The sequence below is a fragment of the Onychostoma macrolepis genome, chromosome 09 (genome assembly GCF_012432095.1).
Source record: "Onychostoma macrolepis isolate SWU-2019 chromosome 09, ASM1243209v1, whole genome shotgun sequence".
In the NCBI taxonomy this organism is placed as follows: Eukaryota; Metazoa; Chordata; class Actinopteri; order Cypriniformes; family Cyprinidae; genus Onychostoma; species Onychostoma macrolepis.
In genome coordinates, this window is record NC_081163.1 from 16,316,483 (window position 1) to 16,341,446 (window position 24,964).

General features: G+C 37.0%; 4 protein-coding genes across 7 annotated transcripts in view; 3 read left to right on the forward strand and 1 right to left on the reverse strand.

Moving 5' to 3' along the window:
- Window positions 1-118: 118 nt before the first annotated feature.
- crygm3 (crystallin, gamma M3) lies at window positions 119-24,959 on the reverse strand. 3 transcript variants are annotated; one of them, XM_058787488.1, is made up of 4 exons: window positions 24,903-24,959; window positions 1,092-1,259; window positions 586-825; window positions 119-437 (listed from the first exon to the last, which is right to left on the reverse strand). In XM_058787488.1, exons 2-4 carry the CDS (start codon window positions 1,098-1,100, stop codon window positions 162-164), a joined length of 525 nt encoding a protein of 174 aa, XP_058643471.1. In that variant the 5' UTR covers window positions 1,101-1,259; window positions 24,903-24,959; the 3' UTR covers window positions 119-161. The 3 variants fall into 3 exon arrangements, with proteins under 3 accessions (XP_058643471.1, XP_058643470.1, XP_058643472.1); XM_058787487.1 differs by lacking the exon at window positions 24,903-24,959 and adding an exon at window positions 20,731-21,135; XM_058787489.1 differs by lacking the exons at window positions 1,092-1,259; window positions 24,903-24,959 and adding an exon at window positions 20,731-21,135.
- Window positions 3,067-4,387, forward strand: crygs4 (crystallin, gamma S4). The gene is given in 3 exon segments (XM_058786920.1): window positions 3,067-3,106; window positions 3,495-3,793; window positions 3,896-4,387. Coding segments are annotated over 3 exon segments (615 nt in total). The 3' UTR covers window positions 4,172-4,387.
- Window positions 6,184-7,926, forward strand: LOC131547473 (gamma-crystallin B-like; the record flags this gene model as incomplete). The annotated part of the gene is made up of 3 exons (XM_058788064.1): window positions 6,184-6,339; window positions 7,339-7,467; window positions 7,780-7,926. Coding segments are annotated over 3 exons (423 nt in total), but the record flags the coding sequence as incomplete, so codon positions are not given.
- Window positions 23,873-24,964, forward strand: part of LOC131547141 (diacylglycerol kinase beta) — a 145,478-nt gene continuing 144,386 nt past the window's right edge. For both annotated transcript variants that reach the window (XM_058787486.1, XM_058787483.1), the window contains exon 1: window positions 23,873-24,122. The gene's annotated coding sequence lies outside the window, so the exon portion shown is untranslated. The remainder of the gene's footprint in view (window positions 24,123-24,964) is intronic.

Below are 24,964 nucleotides of genomic sequence, written 5' to 3' on the forward strand. Positions count from 1 at the left end.
AACTGATGCTATAAAATTTTCCATTGGTTTGCATACTTTTGGTACAATGACACTAATGGTGGAACAAAGTGGTGAAAACAGGCCAAGACAACAGAATAAATGCATGGTGATAAATTTATTGTTTATGCTTATATTATCATTTATGTTTTCAGACTGTGAATTTAACACAAGTCCATGATTCTTCTAACAGAGCTGAATCTGGCGTTGCTGTATCCCATATCCCTGAAGCTCCTGTATTCTCCAGGTCTGAAGTATATCATCCTGCCTCTGTAGTGGGGCTGCTCATACATGAGCCAGTGACCATCCATCACATGGCAGGACTGGCAGTCAGACATGCGGTAACGGTCCACGAAGGATTCGCAGTCATCTGTCAGCTCGTTCATCTGACCTCCAAAGTTCTCCCTCTCATAGATCCTCATTCTGTAGGGTCCCCTGTACTGTAAGATGAAAAGAAATGTATTGGTTCAGTATAATTCAGTGCATTTCTGATTCAATACAGTCTGTTTCAAATGCGCTGAATAACTGAACAGTTATTATTAGTTATTAAAATGATAATACTATTATCATTGTTTTATTTTTTATTACCTGAGGAACCATGCGACAGGACCTGATGCCATCACTCATTCCCATGCGCATTCCATCAGCATACTCGCCCCTCCTCATAAAGAACTGGTTTCCCATGTAGTTAGGACGGTCATAGACCACAAAGCAGCCGCTCTCCACTCTGCATGAATGGCAGCGGCTGAGGTAGGTAGACATATCAGAGCAGTCACTGCTGCACTCATAGGAGCGACCCTGGAAGTTCCTGTCCTCGTAGAAGATGATCTACCAAGAAAAAAATGTGAATATTAAAATAAATGTTTCTCTGTAAACAGTAATCTTTAACATTTGAAGTAACTGGATTTTTTCGGCTTGCATTACACAACGGGTAGAGCTTGTTTATGTAGAAAATGTTCAATATTATTAAAACATATTTATGACTTTGACCGTTTCCACATAAAAAATTTTATCTTTGCATTTAATAAATTTATAGATGATTTTGCTGTTTTTGTCAGCTCTTCTCCACTGGAATAAGGCTACCCAATACATACCTTGCCCATGTTTGCTAGTCTTTGTGGGATTCTGTCCAGTTGCTGTCTGTCTGACTGCTGCCTTTTATACTTTATAGGCTGATAATGGTTTTTGTCATTCAAATAGCCTGGAACCTGATGATCAAGCAGGTCTGTGATTTCTGTTAATTTAAATTGTGCAATCACAGCCTACATGAAACAAACAGAATGAAAGACAAACAGAACAGAAAGAGAGAGTGAGAGAGAGATAGCGAATGAGAGTGGAAAAGCAAGAGAAATCACGTCGGCCAAGAGTTACGAAGTCTGAAGCATTCCTTAGAGTAGCAAGGTTCATAAAGAGTCTTATTTGCTCTCTATTTTTAAGTAAATCTAAAAATGATACATTATATAAGTTTTGCATAAAGAGATCTGCAGGTAGTGTGATTTAAATGAGATTTCCCTTTTTAGATTTGCCTTCACATAACTGTAGCTATTTCAACAATTCTACCAAGAGAGGTCACCAGAATTAACAATAATGTGAAGCAAGACATAATGTAAATGTGTATGAAGGCAAAATTTAGTTTTTTGGTTATTTTCAGTATTTGCCAAGTCTCTAATGTGTCAGTTTTGACTAAATATGCCCCATATTTGTCCTTTTGGACTCCCTTTTTCCATTCTGCACTTTGAAGTAGCATTTGACTGCAGTAACATTATTCAAAATTTCTAGTAGTTTTCAATTGTTGCTTTCACATTATGCAAACATGTTCCATCAAACTCTGTCCCTAACATGTGGAGAAAACCTTTCAGGGGTGTTTGAAGCACAGCTTTGAGACCTGTACCTGTAACTCATCCTCTGCAAATGAAATGAGTTATTAGTAAAGTTCAAGAGAGTGTGATGGCTTTAAATGACAACTATGTCTTGCACTCAAAGATTTACAAAAAAAGTGGTTTAAATGTCAAGAAAAATTATTTAAAAGTACAATTACTTTTGACCAATAGGCGGTGCTGTTACCAAATTGATAGAATATTGTCATGGCATTGAATAAAGAAAAATATTTAATGTCAGTAGGCCAAAGCATAGTAAGTGTGGTAAGCTTATTACAGGTTCAAAAAAGTACATTATTGACTAAACTCAAAATGGTGACATACTGTACAGTGTGTCCAACATTGGAAACATAGGTATTATTGCATTACCAATAATTAAAGGGATCTAAAGCATCATGATGCTAATTAATTAAAAAAATAGATGTAAGCATATATCATAACAGTATATATATATATATATATATATATATATATATATATATATATATATCTGTATATATATAGTGTTTTGTTTCATAGATACTGCCAAAACATCTTAGGTACTCTCAAAGGCATAATGCCAAAGTGGATATATTTTACTTCCACGCTGTCTAATTCGCTGACACATGAAAAATGATTTTGTTTATCAGAAGATTTTAATTTTGACCACAGTGGTCTTATGATGATCTCTCTTTAATTAAACATTTAAGTGTGTAATGTACTTTTATAATCTTTTATAGATTCACTCATGTGTATCTTTATTATCATATTTTAAGAGCACTTTAAATTACTCACGTCAAATGCATAGGATTGCATGTAAATAAATTCAAGATTTTTTTTTTTTTTAAGTTTTGTTTTGTTTTAAAGTTATTAACAAACATTAATAAAAGGGAACGTTTTCAGACACTATCCAATAACACTATCCATAACTTAATTTTTTTTTATCACACAGTTGCAGTATAATAAGAGTTCTGTCCACACAGGACATCTTTTTGCATTCTAAAGCACTGATTTTCCATTTCCATATGTAAACATGCACTATTTGGACTAGAGTCTTGAAATTTGAAAAAAGTGTCACTGAAGACCTTGTATTCCACTGCCCTGCATCTCACATTTTAAAATGAATTGAAAGTGTTCTGTGTGAATGGCCCATAAGAGACAGTATATGCCTCAACACCAGTGCTTGGCTTCTAAATCCACTTTGATGGACACAATGGTTGCCAGTCAAAACAGTGATTTTGCTGGAGCTGATAGTGTGATGGTGCTGTTGGCAAACATTTGAATGCAAATTTCTGTAGTAAGATAAATAATCAGCCTGAGCTGGCTAAGTAGACAAACACTAATTTAATCAACATGTAGTGGCATGTTGTACAAGCCTGAGGTTGGGGTTCATTGGCTGAGGTTGGGATGCTTGGTACTCACAATTTTATTGTTGAACGAATCTATGATTCAGTGCTTTAGAACAATACATTGAGCTTAGATATTTTTTTGAATTGCTGATTAAATTTTTTACAACCTGTGCCTTTGTTCAGGATTTGTATAAAGAGACTACAGCACAGTTTGCTATCCAACGTTTCACATCTCACAATGACGACTGAGAGTGTAAGTGCCTCTTTCTCCCTAATTGTCTGTGTCCCACAGTCTGCAATGAGGTTTTAGCACATTGTAAACTGTCAGTGTTGTGTTTCGTCTGACAGATTGAGTTCTACGAAGACAGGAACTTCCAGGGAAGATCCTATGAATGTAAGGGAGACACAAGTGACCTTCATTCTTTTTTTAGCCGCTGTAATTCTGCAAAAGTTAAGGGGGGCTTATGGGTCCTGTATGAGCGGCCAAACTACATGGGCTATCAGTATATCCTTGTCCCAGGGGAGTATCCAGATTATCACCATTGGATTGGCTTCAATGATTGCATCCGATCTTGTCGTCTGCTCAGGCATGTAAGTCCAATGGCACCACACGTGATCAATTTGAATTGCTCTCAGTGAGTCTGTGTTTGTGGTTAGGTGTATACATAGAAACATAATTTGCATTTCCGCCAGGTTACTGGACATCTCAAGCTGAAGCTCTTTGAGAGGCCCAATTTTGGTGGCCAAACATGGGAAGTTTCAGAAAGCACCCCGTCCATTGAGGAACGGTTCCTCTGCAGAGAGATCCATTCCTGCAAGGTCCAGGAAGGTCCCTGCGTGTTCTTCGAGCATGCAAACTACCGTGGCCGTCAGTACCTCCTTGAGAAGGGAGAATACAGGCGGCACACTGAATGGGGGGCCATGCATGCCACTGTGGGCTCTATTCGTCAGATCACCACGGACTGTTGAAATGAATACCTGTCATAATTACTACTGACAAATAAAATTATTTGAAGAGGCATTTATTCATACGAGTCGTCTCTGTTTTTTACTGGTTGCCATACAAAGCTGAAATGTTTCTAACATATTAATTAAAAACAAAACAAAACATAAAAAACACATTCTTAAAAGCTAGTTTATCATTTATATATAGTATGAATGACTGCTTTGTAAAGTCAAATCAGGTCGCCTTTATTTTTGATAGTGTTTTATTCACTAAAGATTGCAGCTTGACAATATTGATCAGCAAAGTAACAGAATCTGTGATGCAAGCTTTAAAAATGAGGCAAATCCAAATTTCGCCGCAAAGCAGCTGTAGCAAGACAGTAGTTCAGTGTTGGTTCACTTCAGTTCAACAACTGTAATTTCTGTGTTAATGTATTATAAAACAAGCAATAAGCAAGTCTGCTGAAGGTAGTAGTGTAGCTATTCACTTCAGTGTTGAATGGTGATTCAGTTCAGTTCACTGTTGATATTGAAAAATTTATCAATGAACAAATTTGATTTGATTAATTTTCAGCTATGAAGCAGCTCTACAGAGGACAATAGTGTCATTATTCAGCTTAGTTCAGTTAAATTCAAGTAGTGTTCTCATCCAATAGTGTCAGTGTGATAACATTACTGAATATTAGGTGTTTTAGACCCCAACTAAGCGAGCCAAAGGCAACTGTCACAAGGAACCCAAACTCCCATCAGGTGACAAAAATGGAGAAATAAATGAAACCTTAGCAGAAACTAGGTTCACTCTGGGACCAGTTCTCCTCTGTGTGATATTGAGCACTGTGTGATATTTGTTCATACAGTGTGTGCAGTTCTTCAGCAGAAATGGTTTCAAGTAAAATGTTTTACATATTTAATATTTTCATTAAAAAATTGTCTTAAACCAATCCTTATGAACAAGATTTGTCTGAGTCAGACATAAATTAGACAAACAACAACAGTAAATTCCTGAGCAACTTACAAAGCAAATCAAAATCAGTTATTTTATATACAATACAACATTCTATATAACATTCTTATCAGTTTGAATTTACACTGAGATCAAAAGCCTATTCAGTAATTCCACACACCGTGATCAGATATTTACTTTATAAGAGCATATTAATTTCTATAATTTCATATTACCTAATAGCATATAACTGGTATTTGCTGTTATTTACTTGTGCAAAAGTACAACAATGCGACAGTTTCTACCACTATTTACAGTGTAACCTGTTTTAAACTTTGCGTATAGGAAATAGCCAATGCCTTGTTTTAATATTCTGTTTACACATGCATGTTTGTTACATTGTTATTTTAGTATCACTGGGATAATATTATAGTTTTTATACAACTGTAAAGCTCTGTTCATCACATTGTATAGGCTGTCATTAAAACACTTATGCTATATTTTTATTCTTTTGCTAAAACAGCCAATGTCTGTTGTTTAATCTGTTGCCATTTTGACGGTAACACCTGAATCAAAGAGTCTAACCACACTTTCATATGACATTTTCATTAAAGCATGGCATAGCTTGCATGTCTAATAGCAGAGCAAGAGTTTGGGCGGAGCATACAAACACAAAATGCATCAGTTCATTCGGGACGTGTTACACCTCGTCCAATAGAGCATGTGGCTAGATGCCAATGCTGCTCCAACTATGTCAGTACCAACATCTGGAAAACGATTTAATTAGACCAATAAATATTGTCTGGACATTGCAGAATCAAAAAGTCAGGATTCCATACAATGGCCACTGCATTAATCTGCAGGAACAATCTAGAAACAATCGCAGTATCAGCTGTTGATGATGCAGTTGTTGCGGCCATTTATAGAACAATGATTTGCCTGGCAGAGCAACTCAGTTTGAAACATATAAATCTCGCTCATTGCCCTTTCAATATACAGCATACATCAAAAGGAGGAATAAAATTAGCCCCAAACATTGACAGAATGGGAAAAGTAAGACACATTTTGCTTGCTTAAACTGGCTCTGTGATCTTTTCATAGGCTTAACTATGTTTCTACATCTTCTCCCATACAGATTTTCTTTTATGAGGGCAAAAACTTTCAGGGATGTTGTTTTGAGTGCAGCATGGACTGCCCAGAGCTGTCGTCCCACTTCAGCCGCTGTAACTCCATCCGAGTTGAAAGTGGGGCCTGGGTTTTGTATGAACGTCCAAACTTCATGGGCTGCCAGTACATCCTAAGCAGGGGAGAGTATCCTGATTACATTCGAATTTATTCTGACTTACTCTGAAATTATTTTCTCAAGTAGATTAAGTGAAGGCGTATGTTACCGCAAATCTGCGTCCAGGGTTAGTACATACTAAATCTCAGGTTAGATGGAGCATGGGGCACATCAGGTGAGATTATAGATTTCTGACTAACTGCTTGACTTTAGTTAAGTTGTTATACAGTTGCATTAACTATGTGGGGCTAGATAAAATATTATTGGAGTATTAGCATGGTTCAGGCATACTTCATAGTACTAGCCATAACCTCTGGTTATTGTCTCAGCTTTAAGTTGTACGTAGTTATATTAACTATCGGGGGCTAGGTATATGGTACTAGCATAACCTCTGATTATTGTTTGAGCTTTATTCAAGTTGTACTTAGTTATTTCTAACTATTGGGGGCTAGATAAAATACTACTGAAATACTAACATATTTCATAGTACTAGCATAACCTCTGATTATTGTTTGAGCTTTAACTAAGTTGTTACATGGGTGACTGTAGGGGGCTAAACAGAACCACTATTTAAATAATGGTAAGCATGGGTGACCTATTAAATGGTTAGTAATAACCTCTGACTAATGATCAGACTGGAGAGTTTGTAATCGTGGGGTACACATAACTTACATCGGCCGGCGTGATACACCCTGAGCGACAGATTCCTAATGAACAAGTAAATATAAAGTAAAGAATTAACTAGAATAATCAAATGTCAGAAGAATAATAGGAATAATAGGAATAATTGGGGACAGACAAACGACCAATTTGCCTTTCAACCTAAGTTCGAGGTCTTAATAAAATGGAGTCAGATTTGAAGTTAACCTAAATTTAATAACTTTGCGCGCTGAAAAGACCGAACATGCAGGAAACCTTCATCCATGATTGGATACCGTTCTTGGACCAAATTTGTGGACCTTACAGGCCTGGGTTTTGTATGAACGTCCAAACTTCATGGGCTGCCAGTACATCCTAAGCAGGGGAGAGTATCCTGATTACCAGCAGTGGATGGGCTTCAGTGACTCTATAAGGTCTTGCCGCATGGTGCAAAATGTAAGTCATCCCTGTTTGGGGAACCACAGCTGGCCTATTTTGCCAAATGCAGGTCTATGTTTCTCCTTTTCAGCAAAAATATTCACCTACACCAGACATATGCGCCACACTAACCATTCAAGAACAGCACTATTGGCCCTAAACTCCTTATTGTTCCCTACTGAAAGTTGAATGTATTTTTTGAATCATTCAGTGTCCCATTAGTATAATTATAGGTGATTCTAGATATGATTCTGCTCTTTCTACAGTAAATGGCCTACAAGAAATCAATGCATTGTAATGGTATTTGACTATCCACTCTCTCTTTTGTAGCATACTGGCACTTTCCGTCTGTATGAGCGGCCTGACTTCCAGGGTCAGATTATGGAGTGCAGTGAGGACTGGCCCTCTCTTTATGACCGCTTCCTTCATCATCAGCAATGGTTCTGTTACGTTCCGAATGGGACCTGAGTTAGAGGTTTTTTTGTCCCGCTCCCACGAGGTTACCCTGGACGACAAAACCAGTCTTAAGTGTAAATTTTTCAAAATTGAGATTCATACACAACCTGGAAGCTGAATGAATAAGCTTTCCATTAATGTATGATTTGTTAGGATCGGACAATATTTGGCTGGAATCTGAGGGTGCAAAAAAAAAAAAAAAAAAAAAAAAAAATCGAAATATTGAGAAAATCGCCTTTAAAGTTGTCCAAATGAAGTTCTTAGCAATGCATATTACTAATCAAAAATTAATTTGATACATTAACTGTAATAAATTTAAAAATATCTTCATGGAACATGATCTTTACTTAATATCCTAATGATTTTTGGCATAAAAGAAAAATCGATAATTTTGGACAGAAATATTTGTGCACTATCACGGGACGTTTGTGAGTTACGGGGAGTTTTATAGGCTAACGTTGCTTGAATATGTATCATAGCCTACCACTGAAATTACCTGATCAGTTTTAATGTTCTAAAAAACCTGCTAATTCAATAACGTGCATTCATTCATTGCATGGATGGCTGGGGCAAGAACATAATATAAGCATCTAAAATGCATGTAGGCTATACAGTGCAGCTGAAAGCTTGCCACTTTTGGCTTGCTGTTTATGCTGAATGTAAGAATGAAAATTGAAAGTAAAGAGCCTGTGCGATGAAAGTTGTGTTCGTTACTATAGCAACAGTCTGCTCAACTTAGCGTTCCCCTTATATGACGTAAACCAGTGGTTCTCAAAGTGTGGTACGTGTGGTACTCAGGAATCACTAAATTATACAAAAATCATTTTAATTGAATCTTTACTTGAGTAAAGGTTTTGTTTGTTTGTTTGATTGTTTTTACAATTAAGTACAGTACAGTTTTTATTAAACTTTTAGGTACAATATTTTAATGTAATAATTTTTTTTATTTACCTGTTTGTAAGCACTGTGCAGTGTTAATGTTCAAACTGTGTATTTACAATGTTAAAGTGGCTGGCAACAATAAGAATTGTTATTAGGAATAAAACTGCTTCGTTTTTGAACTGTGCAGAGCTGTAGCTGAATAGTTAGGCCTACTACGCTACTGTATTTTAATGTTGGTCATTATGGTGGTACTTGGAGAGACAAATGTTTTCTGAGGTGGTACGTGGTATAAAAAGTTTGAGAACCACAGGCGGTAAACGGCCAATAATATCCAGTGATGCAAACTATTTGACTTTTTTTTTTTTCAAAATTCCACAGTTTTGAATGGAAAGTAGGTCTGTCATTTAGGTGATTCAATTCATAATTGATTATGATCACAATAGCATTTTTCTGTTTTGCGTTTTCAACTACAACTGAAATTGAATGGATGCATATTTTAAAATAAAAAAATATATATTATTTGCAGTTCAGATTGATTACTTTAAAAAACTTCTTATTCTTTTGCTGTTCTTTTCTTTTAATTTATTCCCCTAAATCCATTTAAATCCTTTAGTTATTTAGTTTCTTTAAATAAATACCATTACCATTCTTTTCAACTAACTTTTTTATTTATATCAAACAAGGCTGTAATCATGTCTAGAACATTGGGAGGACCAGTCGTTTTGAGGAAAATAAAGACCAGACTCTTTATTTTCCTCAAAACGACTGGTCCTCCCAATGTTCTAGACATGATTACAGCCTTGTTTGATATAAATAAAAAAGTTAGTTGAAAAGAATCACCAGAAACAATGACCCAAAGAAACAGAACAAAGAGGGCTTTTTTTATTCAATAAAGAAAAAAGTTTATTTTGCTGTGAAAGTGCATGATACTCTAATCTAGGCGGTCCATGAAAGCTTTTTTCAGTGTACATATAATATATTTAATATATTCCACTGCGCAAAGTTACGTCCACTGGACGTCTTTTTACATCTTTGCAGACGTTGAAAAGACGTCCACTGAGGAGCCAGAATGAAAGTTATGACGTCTTTTTTTGACGTGTTCTGCGCGTCCAATATAGACGTTCATGGAACCTCCATACAAGGTTAAAAACTGTATCACCAGCTTCACTCATCACTAACCAGGGGTGCGTTTCCCAAAAGCAACTATGGTCGCAAGTACCGTCGTTACCAATAGAGTTCAATGGGACTTACCACCCATAGCTAACGATGCTTTTGGGAAACGCACCCCAGACTGACTTTATTTCTGTCAGACATATTTAGCTTTTATTGATAATTACCAGAGGTTTCGATGTTGGTATTTGTTTCATTTAAAGCCACCATTGTGGTGGACAGTGTTTGATTTAGTTGGGATCTTGGTACTCGTACTTCTTGTGTTAGCTTTTTTGACTGTTGTAACTATGTTTATAAAACACAATTGCTGTGGCAAAGAAAGCTGAAATCAAGTGTTATCATTTTCTTATTAATGATGATAAAGTCATAACAAAATTAACATCTGATGTTGTGTTTTAACGGGTGTGTTTATATTTATGGATAAAAAGCATGTACACAAAGTATTTTGAGAAAATGCATCATGTAGTCACACACAGACCTCAAGATTTTGCACATGAATCACAACACGACAATCAAAACAAAAAAGCTTGGAAATTAAGGAAGAGTTTATACTATGAAGCCACCCATCATGCATTGAAGCATGAAGCTTTGTTTTGATTGTAACTGTTGTTGTGATTCACGTGCAAAATCTTGATGTCTGTGTGTGTGACCACATAACATGTTTACTCTAAATATCTCACGCGCATGCATTTTGTCCATCTTCAGAATAAGTGATCATTTCAATGCTCTTGGTACCTGTACTGCAGATTCCCAAGGTTGAGTGGTAAATAGGAAAAAGTGTCGCAGAGAGAGAGAGAAAAAAAAAAAAGTAGGTTGTACAAAAATAGCCTATTAGCTATTTTTATTCGTCTTGTGAAAATACTAAATTCGTTTAACATTTTGCTGTTAACACAATAGGAAAAGTGTCGCAGAGAAAATAAATAAATAAATACGACATCTGTCATTTAAAATTCTGAGTGTCTATTTATACTGAGTGCAAATAGCCCATCTTGTTGGCAAAGGCTATTTACACTAACTCCGCCCACTAAGGTGTGATTGAGTTAGTCAACACTAAAAAAGACTTTAGTTTAGCTTCAGTTTCAGTGGCGAAGATGGTAAAACACACGCTTTTTGACGTGATTGACCCGAGTTCGAGCCCGCCTTTTGCCAAACTTTTTTCTCCCTTTTCATATTGCATCAGAAAGGCATTTATTTCAAATAAAAATGAAGGAAATAATCAAAAAGTTGAAAATAAGAGTATCGGGTAAGGTTAGGGTAGGAGGGAGGGCTTTATTGTCCCAATAAGGTGGCATCCATTTGATAATTTGAATTAAAACTATAATTTACACTCAATACGTTATTATTGCGTACTGTTTTATAATGTACTACAATACTGAGGGGCAGATAATTGCCACTATTTGCAATAAGTAGTATAAATAGCAGAAAACCTTGCTATTTTAACAGTGTAAATAGAATCTATAGCTATTCACACTTAGTGTAAATAGCATATCTTTAAAAAATACTGCTATTTTCACTTGGTGTAAATAGAATCTATTGCTAAAAAAATATGCTATTTGCACTTAGTGTAAACAGCATCTAATTGCTATTTACACAGTGTAAATAGCATCCATCGCTATTTACACAGTGCAAATAACCGCTGCCTTTAAAATTTTAGGCTAAGCAAAATATAAACAAAACAGAGTTGAACGTCCTTCAAGGACTGCGCATCCACACTTTGCTCAATCCTTATTCTGTTCTGTCACTCATCACAACCTGCCTGTTCTGTCTGAGGGCCGTAGCCTATATTCACCACCAGTACTGCCTGCTCTGAGGACCGCTATGCACACACTGCGCACAGACCTCGCAAATTAAATGCGTGACGCAGAAAGCACTGGTTCATATGTGCAGCATGTGCATAACAGTCCGGAGTGCAGGCTGTACTGGTGGTCAATAAGGATTATTTGATTAATTAAAAGTGATTGCTTTTAAAAAGGTAATTTTGTTTAGGATTATTTGATGAATTAAAAGTTCAAAAGAACAGCATTTATTTGAAATGTAATTATTTTGTAACATTGTAATTGTCTTTACTGTCTCTTTTGATCAATTCATTGTATCCTTGCTAAATAAATGTATTAAAGTGATAATAGATAATACACCAAACAGAAAAATAAATAAATAAAATAAGGTCCCTCAAGAATCTTTATTTTTGGGTGAACTGTCCCTTTAAATTAATATAATTAAATTAAGTGTGTCAAATATTAACTATTTTAAATGTATTCATTTATTTATTAATTGTCATCTCATTGCTTTCAACATCTTCTGTTGCTTTAACACAATACTCCCCCCATTTCACAGAAAACAAGAAAACTGAGTTTTTGAGTATTGTCATGACAAACTGTACATTTACAATAAATAAATAAACAATTGATTGAGATATATTTGATAAATATAGTTGCATGTAACACTCAGTTTATTTAAAGTTTATTTACAATATGCATGACAGGTGAAGAATTAGGTTTTAATAAATAATAAATGCTTTAAAAAAAATAAACTGCCTCTTCAGGCTTTTTGCTGTACTGACACTGAGGTCAGGAATTTTGTTTTTGCTACCAGTACCTGTTCACATGAATATACATACCACACATGTTTTTTAACCATTTGTATGTTAAAAAGAATGAGTGCTTGAGAATGAGAATGTTTGCATAGACATGAGTGAATGAGTGTGTTTGCATAGGCAGAGAGTATGAGCTGCCGGTTGTGTGAGCAGTTGCTGGTCAATAGACCCTGCTAAATCTCCCCATACAATAGTTCAGGCCATGTTGATGACTCAGGAGCTTTGCCAGAGTCCAGCATGTACCTAAAGTCCACAATGCTGATGCAGGTCAGAGAGGCACAAGAGCATGCTGAAACAAAAGGGGTTTTTCTGCACAAAGGCCACCAGCAAGCACTTTTTCAACAGTGGGCCCACAGGGCAGCACATATCTGTTGGTCCAGATTCCTCCATAGGAATCCTGCACAGAATGGAAGGATAGTTCACAAAGTTCACTTACTAGTAGGTGAGCTAGTACTTTTTCTGCTAGCCTGACAGCGCCCTCTTGTGGTAGTCATTTGTATTATTTTTTAACATGTGGTGCTCCTATTAGTCACAAAAAGTTATTCAGAATTTTATTACTGTTATCAGATTTGTATCATGATTTTTATAACAAGTGACATGCTACAGGCAAGGGAGGAATAATAATACATAATCAGCATAAGCTTGGGTTTCTAAGGGTTTATTTTATGTTTTTGAATTGTCAGCTTGAGTTATTTTAGTTGTCTTTTAAGCAGAATACATCTTCTGCCAGATTTATCAGCTGCTACCATGTGGTACAGCTATGAATTAACAAGCTGGCAAAGTATGTGCAGGTGTTAATTACCTGGCAGTTGCGATTGGGAACTGCAAGGTCATTGTGGAGACACCCCTGCTGCAATGTTACAGCACTGTTAAAAGATGGAGACATCTTTAAATACGCCAGGGATTGATTATAAGATGGAGGCTTCTAAAGCAGTTAACATATATGCAGTTTAAACCCAATTACAAAATGTAATGATGTGTCGTATACAGTAGTAAAAATGGCACATATTGTGTCACTGGCCTAATTTAAATAAAAACTAAAGTTTGATTTGTCTGGTCTGCAGTTATACCATGTGAATGAAATTTCACATTTTCTTATTGTTTTCAGAATCACATTCCTCCAAGACTATTTTTAAACTTCTGAGTCACTGATACAGGTCCACAGCTGAAAGGAATTACTTTAATCCTATGAAAAGAATGTAAAAATAAACTTTCCAGACAAGATAATTTCCTTGTAAGGAAATGGCAACAGAGTTAGAAGGGAAAGAGGGCTGTACAATGCCCAGTTGGCTTGGGCACTGTAAAATTTAACAGTGCTGTACAATGATAACAGAAAGATGAAAATGATCATGTAAGTAAACTTTGTTTACTAAATGTGACTGAAAATGCCATTTATATGGAAACTAAATACAACAATCTAAATGTTCTAAATATTCATAAGGATTTATTGGTACGTCTGTTGTTCATGCACAGATAATTTATTCTTTAGATGCTGTCAATATTGTGCACCTCAATGTCTATCGATACATAATGTAGGTGTGGTAAAACCACACTTTACAAAAAATACATATGAGGTCACATTGTTTTTGTGGTCTGGCTTCTACAACAGACACAGCTCATTACAAAGTGCTATAGACCAATTGCCTGTATCTTAACACCTCTCTCTCTCTTATTAATGCATGAATTATTAAACAAAACCTCTTTCTTAGCTGGATTCCTTTGAGATGTTCAAGATTTAAAGGTAATAGATTCACACTCTATTTCCACACCTGTCTTGCATAACCACTGTGTGAATAACCTACAAAAAACATTATCTACACTAAAAGATTATATATTTACCCTCAATAATTCTGTCCATCAATGCTTATTTAGATTCAGGTGAAAATTATGATTCATTATCACATGTGCAGGCTGGAGGGGCAAGCAAAAAAGGCAATCTTCACTCCTTTCTGGTGATGACAGACATACTGGAGGTACACCTGGCCCTGAACGGCATGCTGGGTCGTTAATTATGGGCCTCGGCCTGAGGTAGATGACCCACCTAGTGCTGTCATAAATCTGTTACAAATACAGGCGGCCTATGAATCCCGAAATAACGACACCCCTCCTACCACACTTTATTGTCATGATGTCCAGCTATTAATGACCAACAGGGATTAGGAAGCTGAGAAAGAACCGGAACTTTCAATAATCACTGGAAATTTTCATTATATAAGTAAATGTTATGAGATTTCCATGAAATGTAAATGTAGGTTTTTGGATTCACTTGTGCCTTTTGTTTTCACCATAGGAGGGCAGCATAGGATTTAGAACAACTCATAGCCAATGGTACATTATTTTTCATTTAATTGTATCATTATGAATGTTGTTATTATTGGAATATAATCTTTGCATATTTACTTAGAGGTCCACACAAAGTTTTTCAGTCTGGTATCCTGCAGCACTGAGGAAGACAGGACGGTAACGTCAGTGTAATCTTAAACAGGCCACTACATTATTTTAAGGGTTTGACTGGCATTTGTTTTACAAAGCCCACATCTCATTTGTCATTTAAGGAAGCCTTGTAAATAACAACCTTGGAGTAAAGGATTCACCAGAATGACTGTGTGATGATGTCGTCATTAGAAAATATTTCCATGGTAACCAGCATTCTTGTCATCTCCACCCTGGCAACAAAATGTCTGCCATGAGCTGTGGCGACTGGCCAATAGAGGATTCTACATTCTAATGATAAATTATATAAATTTATTATTTTATATGATATGATAGAAAATTACCTGTGCAAAATATATGCTTTTCCTATATGTTGCATTTACCTGTACACATGTCTCAAGTTCAGCTCTGGAGATAGAGAGTTCGCCCATAGGAGGCGGGTCTATGTAGCAGTTTCATCAATTGCTGATTTAAGATATAAACACATTATATGAAACACAAGATATGACATAAAAATTTTGCCAGTCAGCGTCCTCAAACCCCAAAAGGGTGATTATTTTATCGCCCTAACTAGCCATTGCTAGGCTGCGTTCCACTTCGTTTTTTATGCCATTTTCTGGATAACTTCCCTCAGTCTTATTGATGCATGTCACTGGTTTTGTTGCAAGAGTGCCCACTACTGGCAAGTTGTGCTCACTGCAGAGTCAAATGACATCCAGCACCCCCTCTCTGGATGTAATGTAGGGCTGAACGATTAATTGCATTTGCGATAATATCGCGATATGAAAAAAACGCGATTTTTCAACAGCAGAGGCTGAATGACATCAAAGTACAGTGAGAGAAAGCATAATATATTAATATTAAGACCCTTTCACATGGTAGCGGCAGTCGCGAATGTCTAGTTCATTTTCAATGGGAGACATGCGGAAAGCGGCAAACCGCGGGCGGTTTCGCAGTCGGCGCAGAGGTGGAGCGCAGTGTTTGTGCACCCAAAATCATGCCGCTTCCACGAGCACAGCACTTCGCGGCAGGAGCCGCCAAAAATAAAAATATTTTATCTTTTTGTAAGAGGCAGTGGCAGCCACGTCGGCTTTAACCAATTACTGAACAGAATATTAACACCCAATCATATAACATTTCACTGAGCTCATGTGTTGAAAACATGATGATGTATATATTCTTATTTATTTATTTAAAGTCTGTCTAAAGTTAAAAGACAGTGTTTAAAAAGTGTACAGAAAAGAACATTTATTTTTAATCTAAGATTGTGTTGGTCATATTATACAATGATTTAAAGAGCTTTAAAAAAATAATTGCATATTAAATCGCAATATTGGTTAAAAAATAAATAAATACATTTTTTTTTTTTTTTTTTAATTCGCAATTAGATTATTTTCCAAAATCGTTCAGCCCTAATGTAATGAGTGGAGTTATGTTTAGCCAAAGAGTATAGAGTGGTGGAACTATGATGTCACTTTGTAGGCAAAAACCCGGAAGCGAGTTAGCATTTTAACACTTCCCAAAGTCAATGGGTTTTTTTAATGGGATTTTGGTTAAATCCCTTAAATAAGGTCCGTGGTTCACACAGGCTCAAGATACTTTCACGTTTTATTCTACGACGTAAAACACACCAGTTACACCTCGTGATTTTTTTAAACTGTTTTGTTTCTTTAAAAAGATTGCGAAACCAAGCGGCAACCTCTCGGTCTCTCTCTTGAAACCATAGCCTGCATCCCAATGTGCATACTATCCATCCTAAATTCTATGTGACATTAGTAATTTTCAATATTATTTAGGGCAGATAGGGTGGATAGTATGCACATTGGGACGCAGGGATAGACTGTATAAAAAGAAACCAACACGGAAGTGACTAAAACTGCAATTCATCGACTGGCCGCAAGAGGCTGGCTCCAAAAGGGAGTCAGTCCCATAGACTCCCCATGTTAAAATGCCCAACTTTACAGCAGAAAAAAAAAAATGTTTTCAGCCTGGTACAAAAAGTGGTTTTGGTCTATATAGCTAATTTTGCCCTTCTTGACAACTGTGAGAGGGGTGAATGTTTTTATAACTCATCCGTTTAAATTATATTAAGCCTTAAAGTTCTGCATAATTAAGGGCGTGGCCACTTGAGTGACAGGTGGATTGCCCGTTCTGCTCCAGAGTGTGAAACTCACTAGAGTGTGAAACTTAGAAAACTGGCTTTAAAGATTTGTATTTGTACAGAAAAAAAATAATTATAGATAGGACACTGGGAATCTGGCAATTAGATGCTTTAATGAAAATGATCTCAAACTTGATTTTTACCGCTATATTGATATTGTACTCTGCTTTTGCACTGTCTGCAAAAAGTGAGATGTCACGCCAAGGCAAAAGGCAGTAACTTCCACATTATATAGGGTGATCACCATTTACCGAATCATTATAGTAACATCTGGATAAAATCTAGTGATCATTGGCTAGGCTATAACATCTAGTAATGCGATTCATTTTTTTTTTTTCTGACCATAACCACCAGACAAAAATTTAAACGTAACTTAATTTGAGCTTTCCAAAACAAAATAAAAGAGCGGTAACTGATGTATTGTGTTCTGCCTTGGTTTCTCCAAGGCTTTTCTCCATGATACTTAAACACATGATAAAGGAGGTCTTGAATGTCCCAAAATTATCAATAACTCATTTTCGACCAAAAATGAAGTTATGGTGTTTTGTCTTTGCACGGCAGCACTGCTGTCACTACAGACGGGCATGGTTTCAGTTCAGCTTTACCCACATCCCGCCTTTTTGCCCATTTTCGGGAGTGACGCGCTTCCAAGATGGCGGCGGTCGGCTCCGCCCACTTTAGGCTTCAAAAATGGTCTGTTTCTCAAACGGAAGGCTGCATCCTCCGGAGGTCGCATTTACAGGCTGTATATGTCATCAATCCTGGTTTATTTCAGTTAACTGAGCGAGTCATAAGCATATTACAACAATTTACACTTAACTAAGAATAGCTGGTCAAATTTATATCTGTTAATATTCTAAAATAAGATCTTCTTTATGACGTATGCAGCCTACAAATGCGACCTCCGAAGGATGCAGCCTTCCATTTGAGAAACGGCCCATGCTTCAGAAACCTACGAGTGACGTCACGGACACTACGTCCATTTTTTTTACAGTCTATGGGCGAAACCCTGATGCTTTTTGGGTAACAGCCACTAGGTGGCGCTTCGGCAGCGCGGCCACCATTTTGGGGTGAAAATTCCAACTGGACAACAGCACAGACACACAGAAATAGACAGAATAACAACGAAAGAGAGGTCAAAGTGGAATAAAAGAACACAGTGTTGGGCAATCCACTGCAAAAACTATCAGTGTGACAGTAAAATTCTTGCCTTTTATCGTTTTCTCAAAGACCCTGACAGGTAATTATTCACAAAAGTGTATATTGTGTTTTGAGGTGGGACGTAGCGCTGTCTTATGCACCTGCTAACTTTAACTGTTTTTAGTCTAGTAGTAAACTTAAATCATTTTAGGAACAGCAGGTCCTAGCCATAGAAACCATAATAATGATTTATATGGATATGGCAATATGAGCGTATGCAACTTCACACATTTACAATTACTTACTATATCATTCAGGGTGTTGAGTGTCCACACATTCAACATTTTTCACTTGTATTTTGCTGTGTTTAGTAATTCCGAACAAGTAGTGCTTACTGCAGAGCCAAATGACATTCAAAACCCCCCAGAATAGTGTTGTCACGGTACCAAAATTTCAGTATTCGGTACCGATACCAGTGAAAATCCACGGTTCTCGGTACCAATAAAGGGGATTTACTATTAAAATTAAAATATGGAAGAAATATTGTGTTATTTCTTTAAAAATAAATATTTATTAAATTTTATTTTCAACAGTAGTAATAGTATCACATACATTATACTAAATAATAGTAATACATTTCTGGCACAATGTCTTTAAGATAAACTTTTATTTTGACGGTTTGCCGTGAATACCTTTAAATTTCTGTGTGTAGCTATATGATATGACGCTGGTTTTACTCAATGAAATGGTAAAATGCTTGTGAAGTGACTCTTAGAGCAGTTCTGTAGATGTTGTTAATGTATTTATGTCCTCACTGAGACGGCAGATGCTGAAATCACCGCGAGCGTCACGCGCGCTTCGGTGTGTGTATTCAAATTTTTTTTTTTTAAACGCGCGTCTCTGCCATTCATTCATTCACACAGAGACTCGTAGAACATGCGGGATTCATATTTGAATCGACTTTTGCGGCTTAATATTTACAGATACTAGTCCGTGTCGCGATTTGATTTAAGTGTAATGACCTACTTTTGATTAATTCATCCAAACTTTGACAAATTCCGTGACATTTCGTGCTAAACTGTAAATTCCGTTTTTATAACTGGATTCCGAGATTCTGTCCGCGTTTTCTGCATCGCAGAAATGATAGGGCTGTACGCGTCAAGAACCGGGTTGACCGGGTACTCGGTACCAACGGTACTTAAAAAAACCTGGTACCGTGACGTTTTCATTTTTTTAGTACCGACTTGGTACCGAAGTACCGGGTCTTTTGACAACACTACCCCAGAATATAATGGGTGGAGCTTGACTTAGTTCAACTCCACCTCTGTGAACCTAAGGGGTGGAGTTATGTTTAGCGATAGGGCAGGGGTGTCCAGTCCTGCTCCTGGAGGGCCAATGACATACAGAGTTTAGCTCCAACCCTAATTAAACACGCCTGAGCCAGCTAATCAAGCTCGAGGCATACTAGACACTTCCAGGCAGGTGTTTTGAAGCAAGTTGGAGCTAAACTCTGCAGAACAGTGGCCCTCAAGAACGGAGTTTGGACACCCCTGCGATAGGGTACAGTTTGACTCTGCGTTCCATTCGGAAGGGCTCATCTCTATGCCCTAATCCCTTCAAAGGGTTTACCCTCCGGAGTGAGAGCTTCGAAGGGTTGAAGGGTGTAGGGGACCAAACAACTGTTTCTTGAAGTGCCCTTCTGCGTCATCATCCCGTGCCAACATGGAGGCGCCTTCATCATGCAAAGAATCTGTTCAAAGGATCATGGGAGCCCGAAGTGTCCATCAGTTGTACCCTTCGAAACCTTTCATTCCGAAGGGACCTTTGAAGTGGGTAGTTTTGCGCACTTCGGTTTGGAACGACCCTTCAATATGGCGGCCATGATTGTTTTCACTCCGAAGTGTCCTTCGGAGGGCGATATATCCCGTTTGGAACGCACCGAGAGTGTGGTTGGAACGTCTTGTACAGGGGTGCCCAACCCTGTTCCTGGAGATCTACCTTCAGTTACCTCCAACCTTGATCAAACTCACCTGACAGTTACTTTAGTAATACTGAAGAGCTTAATTACCTTGTTCAGGTCTGCTTGATTAGGGTTGGAGCTAAACTCCGCAGAAAAGTGGACCTTGAGGCCCACAGTTGAGAACCCCTGGTCTTGTTCCACCCCTTACGTCCAACGAGGGGGTACTGGACTTTACAGGGGGCATAACACACACAGTTTCACCCAATCTCATGTTAATCTTGAGTACTATAGTGTAGTACTGCATCCTTTATATCTCCAAAGAGTCTTTAGTTTTATCATATTTATAAAAGAAAAGATACAGCTTTACGATTCTCTCTGAAAACAGCCGAGCTCCTGTAGGCGGCGCACCGTGGGCAGAGCTAAAGAGTGACAAGCACTTAAGCGCCGATCACCAACAAAACAGTCATTTGATGCCATTTCACTTACCATCTGCAGTTCTGAATCATGACCAGGATCTTTTATAGCTGATACCGCTCCATCTTTCAGTATCAAACGATACGCAAATCCAGCGTCGAACTGCCTTGTTTATAAAACGTTCGTCAACAAACACACTTGCAAAACTCTACTGCTGAACCGAAAAACAAACTGCATCCACTGTTCACTTAACGTTGGGTTCTTTTGGGAAGCTGAACAAGCTTAACTTTCCCTTACAACCAAAAACACACTTCTTTAGAAACATTCTTCCCAAGCAAGTCCCGTGCAGCTCTGCCGGATGAAGTGTGTTGCGTTGATGGGCGCGCCCTTGCTCTCGCTCCGGTCGATGCGTGCGCGGACTCCCTCTTCCGGGAGAAATGCCATTATAAGGAGTTCCACCCTTCATTACGTCAGGAAGAGCCATGATAGAAAAAAAAACTTTCCGAAACTTGTACGAACCCGGAAGGAGGATTTTTGGCACAGAAATACTCTGTCAGACTTCCAAATCGTTTTTTTGAAACTTTGGCCATGCTTAGCATGAGAATCCAACTCTTTAACCGTGTAAACAACTCTGAATGCATGAAACAGCATTGTACGCCCCCTCCCTTTAAGCTCCACCCAATTGTTCTGCAGTGAGCAGCCTCTCTTTCTGAATGGATCAGTGTAGTAGGTCTATCTATATGCAGTTAGGTCAAGGCGCTGGTGCAGTGGACTTTTGGCATCTCCATGTTGTTTTGTTTGGTATCACACCTTGTAGTTATTTATATAAAAAAATCTCAAAATAATAATAATAATAATAATAATAAACTTTATTTTCTATAGCGCTTTTAAATGGAGATCTCAAAGCGCTTTACAACAACAAATAAAACCATACACAATAACAATCAAAAACACGACAAATAAAAACAAAAAACATTTTTTTTTAATTAAAAGCTACCCTAAAAAAATGAGTTTTAAGACGAGATTTAAAAGTGCTAAGATTTTTAGCTTGCCTTATCTCAATCGGTAAAAAATTCCACAGTTTTGGAGCTAATGATGAAAAAGCCCTATCGCCCATCAATCTTAAACGGGTTAAAGGAACGGTTAGAAGACCAGTTTCAGAAGAACGAAGGTCACGTGTTGGAATATAAGGAATTAAAAGCTCAGACAAATATTGAGGTGCCAACCCATGTAAAGCCTTGTAAGTAAGCATCAGAATTTTAAAATCAACCCTAAAACTAACAGGAAGCCAATGCAAAGACTCCAAGACTGGTGTAATATGATCTCTCATCCTGTAACATTTATTTTTTACTCAAAGTTTTTGCTGTTGCAATGTATACATTGTGTATTATGAAAATGTAAAGAATATTTTTAATTTACCTTGAAAATCATTGCAGAAAATAATATTTTTTTGAGAATCATCCTGAAACATAATTCAGAGCTTGGTAAAACATTTATCTTTTTCAAATATGTTTCAAGCCTCTCTAATAGTAATATTATTTCCCTCAGTTATTTTTTTATTTCTTTTTCTATCATATTGGGATTTTTTCTGAAATTGTTGGATTGTTGGATGTGACATGGCCCAACCTAGAAAATTTTCCACCAGCCACCACAAAATCTCACCCGAAACCCCACAACCACCTATCATCTTGAAAAAAAAAAAAAAGTTTTTCCATTATATTTAAGTTAAAATACATGAATACCCATGCACAGGGAAAATTATGGTAGGAAAATGTTTAGGTTCAAACCGTGGTGAGTTATAACAATAAATTACACACCGTTGCTCCATTGTGAGAAAAACAGTACTGATGAACAGTGTTGGGGAAAGTTACTTTTAAAAGTAATGCATTACAATATTGCGTTACTCCCTAAAAAAGTAACTAATTACGTTACTTAGTTACTTTTTATGGAAAGTAGTGCGTTATGTTACTTTTGCAATACTTTTTTTAATATGAGCAGGGCTTGATTGTTTGTTTTTAATATAAGAAGTTCTATTTATAGCAAATGTAAAGCCCTTTCACACCAAAAAGTGTAATGAATAAACCTCAGGCTGAAGGAAAAGTATATTCATGTCTGTACAGTAGAACGCAGGAGAAGAAGGTTCAACGATCTTCAGCAATAAAAAAACAATGAAGCACAATTGTTAGTTTATCTAAAGTCATTTTTGCTTATTAGTATGGTTGAACTGGATCATCAAAGGTCAGCAGCAAATACATTGGTTAATAAAATGGGATTAGAAACATTTGTGTTATTTAACATATTTAATTATTGCAGGTTTGCGTCATATTCTGAGCTTGCATTTCACTGTTTTAATTCATTCTGATGAATACTAAATCTGTTTTTTTTTTTGTTTGTTTTTTTGCTAGAACTACAGTAACATCATATTCACACAGCACACACAACACCTCTGCACTTCCGATTTCTCCCAACATGGGGACAGGAGACTTGTCAGTCAATAAATGGGAAAACAAAGTAACTGGCGTTACTTTTTTGAAAAAGTAACTCAGATATTTTCTTGTAAATGAAAAAGTAATGCGCTACTTTACTAGTTACTTGAAAAAAAGTAATCTGATTATGTAACTCGCGTTACTTGTAATGTGTTACCCCCAACACTGCTGATGAAACACTATTCCTAAAAATGTTTTAGGAAATACAGTACAGGCTAATACAGTTGTTAGTATAAAAATGCGATCACAGTCACAGATTCTTTCTGCAGGTTACATAGTTATTTATTAGAACTTTTTCAGAGGGTGGATTTAACATTCTTCATTAGTAGGCTACTCTTAATAGTAATTTTAAAATCAACTGGATAAAACATTGCTTAGCTCAGAAGAATTCTAAATGGTCTTATATGCCCAATAAGAGCGTGGAGGGTTAATTTTTTTACTTGTGACTTCAGAAGCAATTATTAGAAGCATGGAAAATAGTCTTTAAATGTATTATACTTATCAGCAATTTCTTTCTTTCTCAGGGATTGAGTCTATTTATTTGTTTAATTTATTTATTTTGAGAGAGAGATTACAATTTAGTTGTCAAAAGCATCTCCACAAATTGCTCCATTTTGTGAAAACATATCTCAGTTACAACTCATTTGCCCAGCAGATTACAAAACTTTACGGTCCGAATGCAATGATACGATGTTCTACCTGCCTGTCAACCTATGCAGGTTATTTGCATACCACCACACAGCCATAGCGAGAGTTTGGGTCGTGGCTGGTTACTAACTGTAGCAGGCTGACTGGCTGAGCCAGAGGGTGTTTAGTCGGTGTGGAAACAGAAATTCAGAAGTGAAAGGCAGAATGGGAAGACAGACAATGGGGTAAAACAAGGGTAAACACTGGCAGTGGTTTTACAAGATGGAGGAATCTGATGAAATGTTTGGGATTCAATCGATACGAAGAACTTGGGGAGTTTCTTCTCGACAGGTAAGCTAATTTTCAAATTAAAAGCATTCCTAATATGTTGGACCTTTTATTGAAAGTAGTCTACTTGTACCTGTTGAGTCATGCCTTTACTTTTATAAACCTGAAAGAGATGTGTTTGTGATGTTTGAGTAGGGAGAACGTGTTACGCGCGAAAGGGCCGTTGCAACCGCTTTCTATCTTATTTTTGCCATTAGAAAGATATCTTACAAATATAAGAGTTGTCAAAAATCGCCTTCTCCCACTTAATGAAGTAGAACAGTCTTCCCAGTGGGGATCTTTCCAAAGGGAAAGTGTTTAGGGGAGATACTAGGCAAGTGTAGCTATATTACAATATAAGGTAAAGTAAAGTGAAGTGGAACATCCTAGTCAGGATTGCCAGGTCTTCGCAACAAAACCCGCCCTATTGCTACTCAGAAGAACTAGCCCAACCGCGTTTCGGTAAAAATCGCCTTCCTTGGGTAAAATAAATACACGTTTATTTTGTTTTCTGGCGGGGTTCCCCTGGTACAATTCGCATTCCAGGGACTAAATATCACGTTACTTGGGGTCGCTTCAACCCGCGGTCATGAAAAACAACCGCGGCAAGTAGCCCAATTTCTCTGGAAAACCACGTAACGTTACTTGGCAACACAGATTATATTTAGTTATTATACCCGAGTCCTGTAAATAAGTTACACATACCGTAGGTGACCTACGTAATTTTTATAGGCTATTAAATTGCAGTGTATTTAAATAAATGAACCTAACCCGACTGTTATTTAGTGAATTTAAACACCAAACCTTTGAAATCACATGTTGAGTAACCAGTAAGCCTTTAAATAATGTTTTTCATTGTTTCCGTC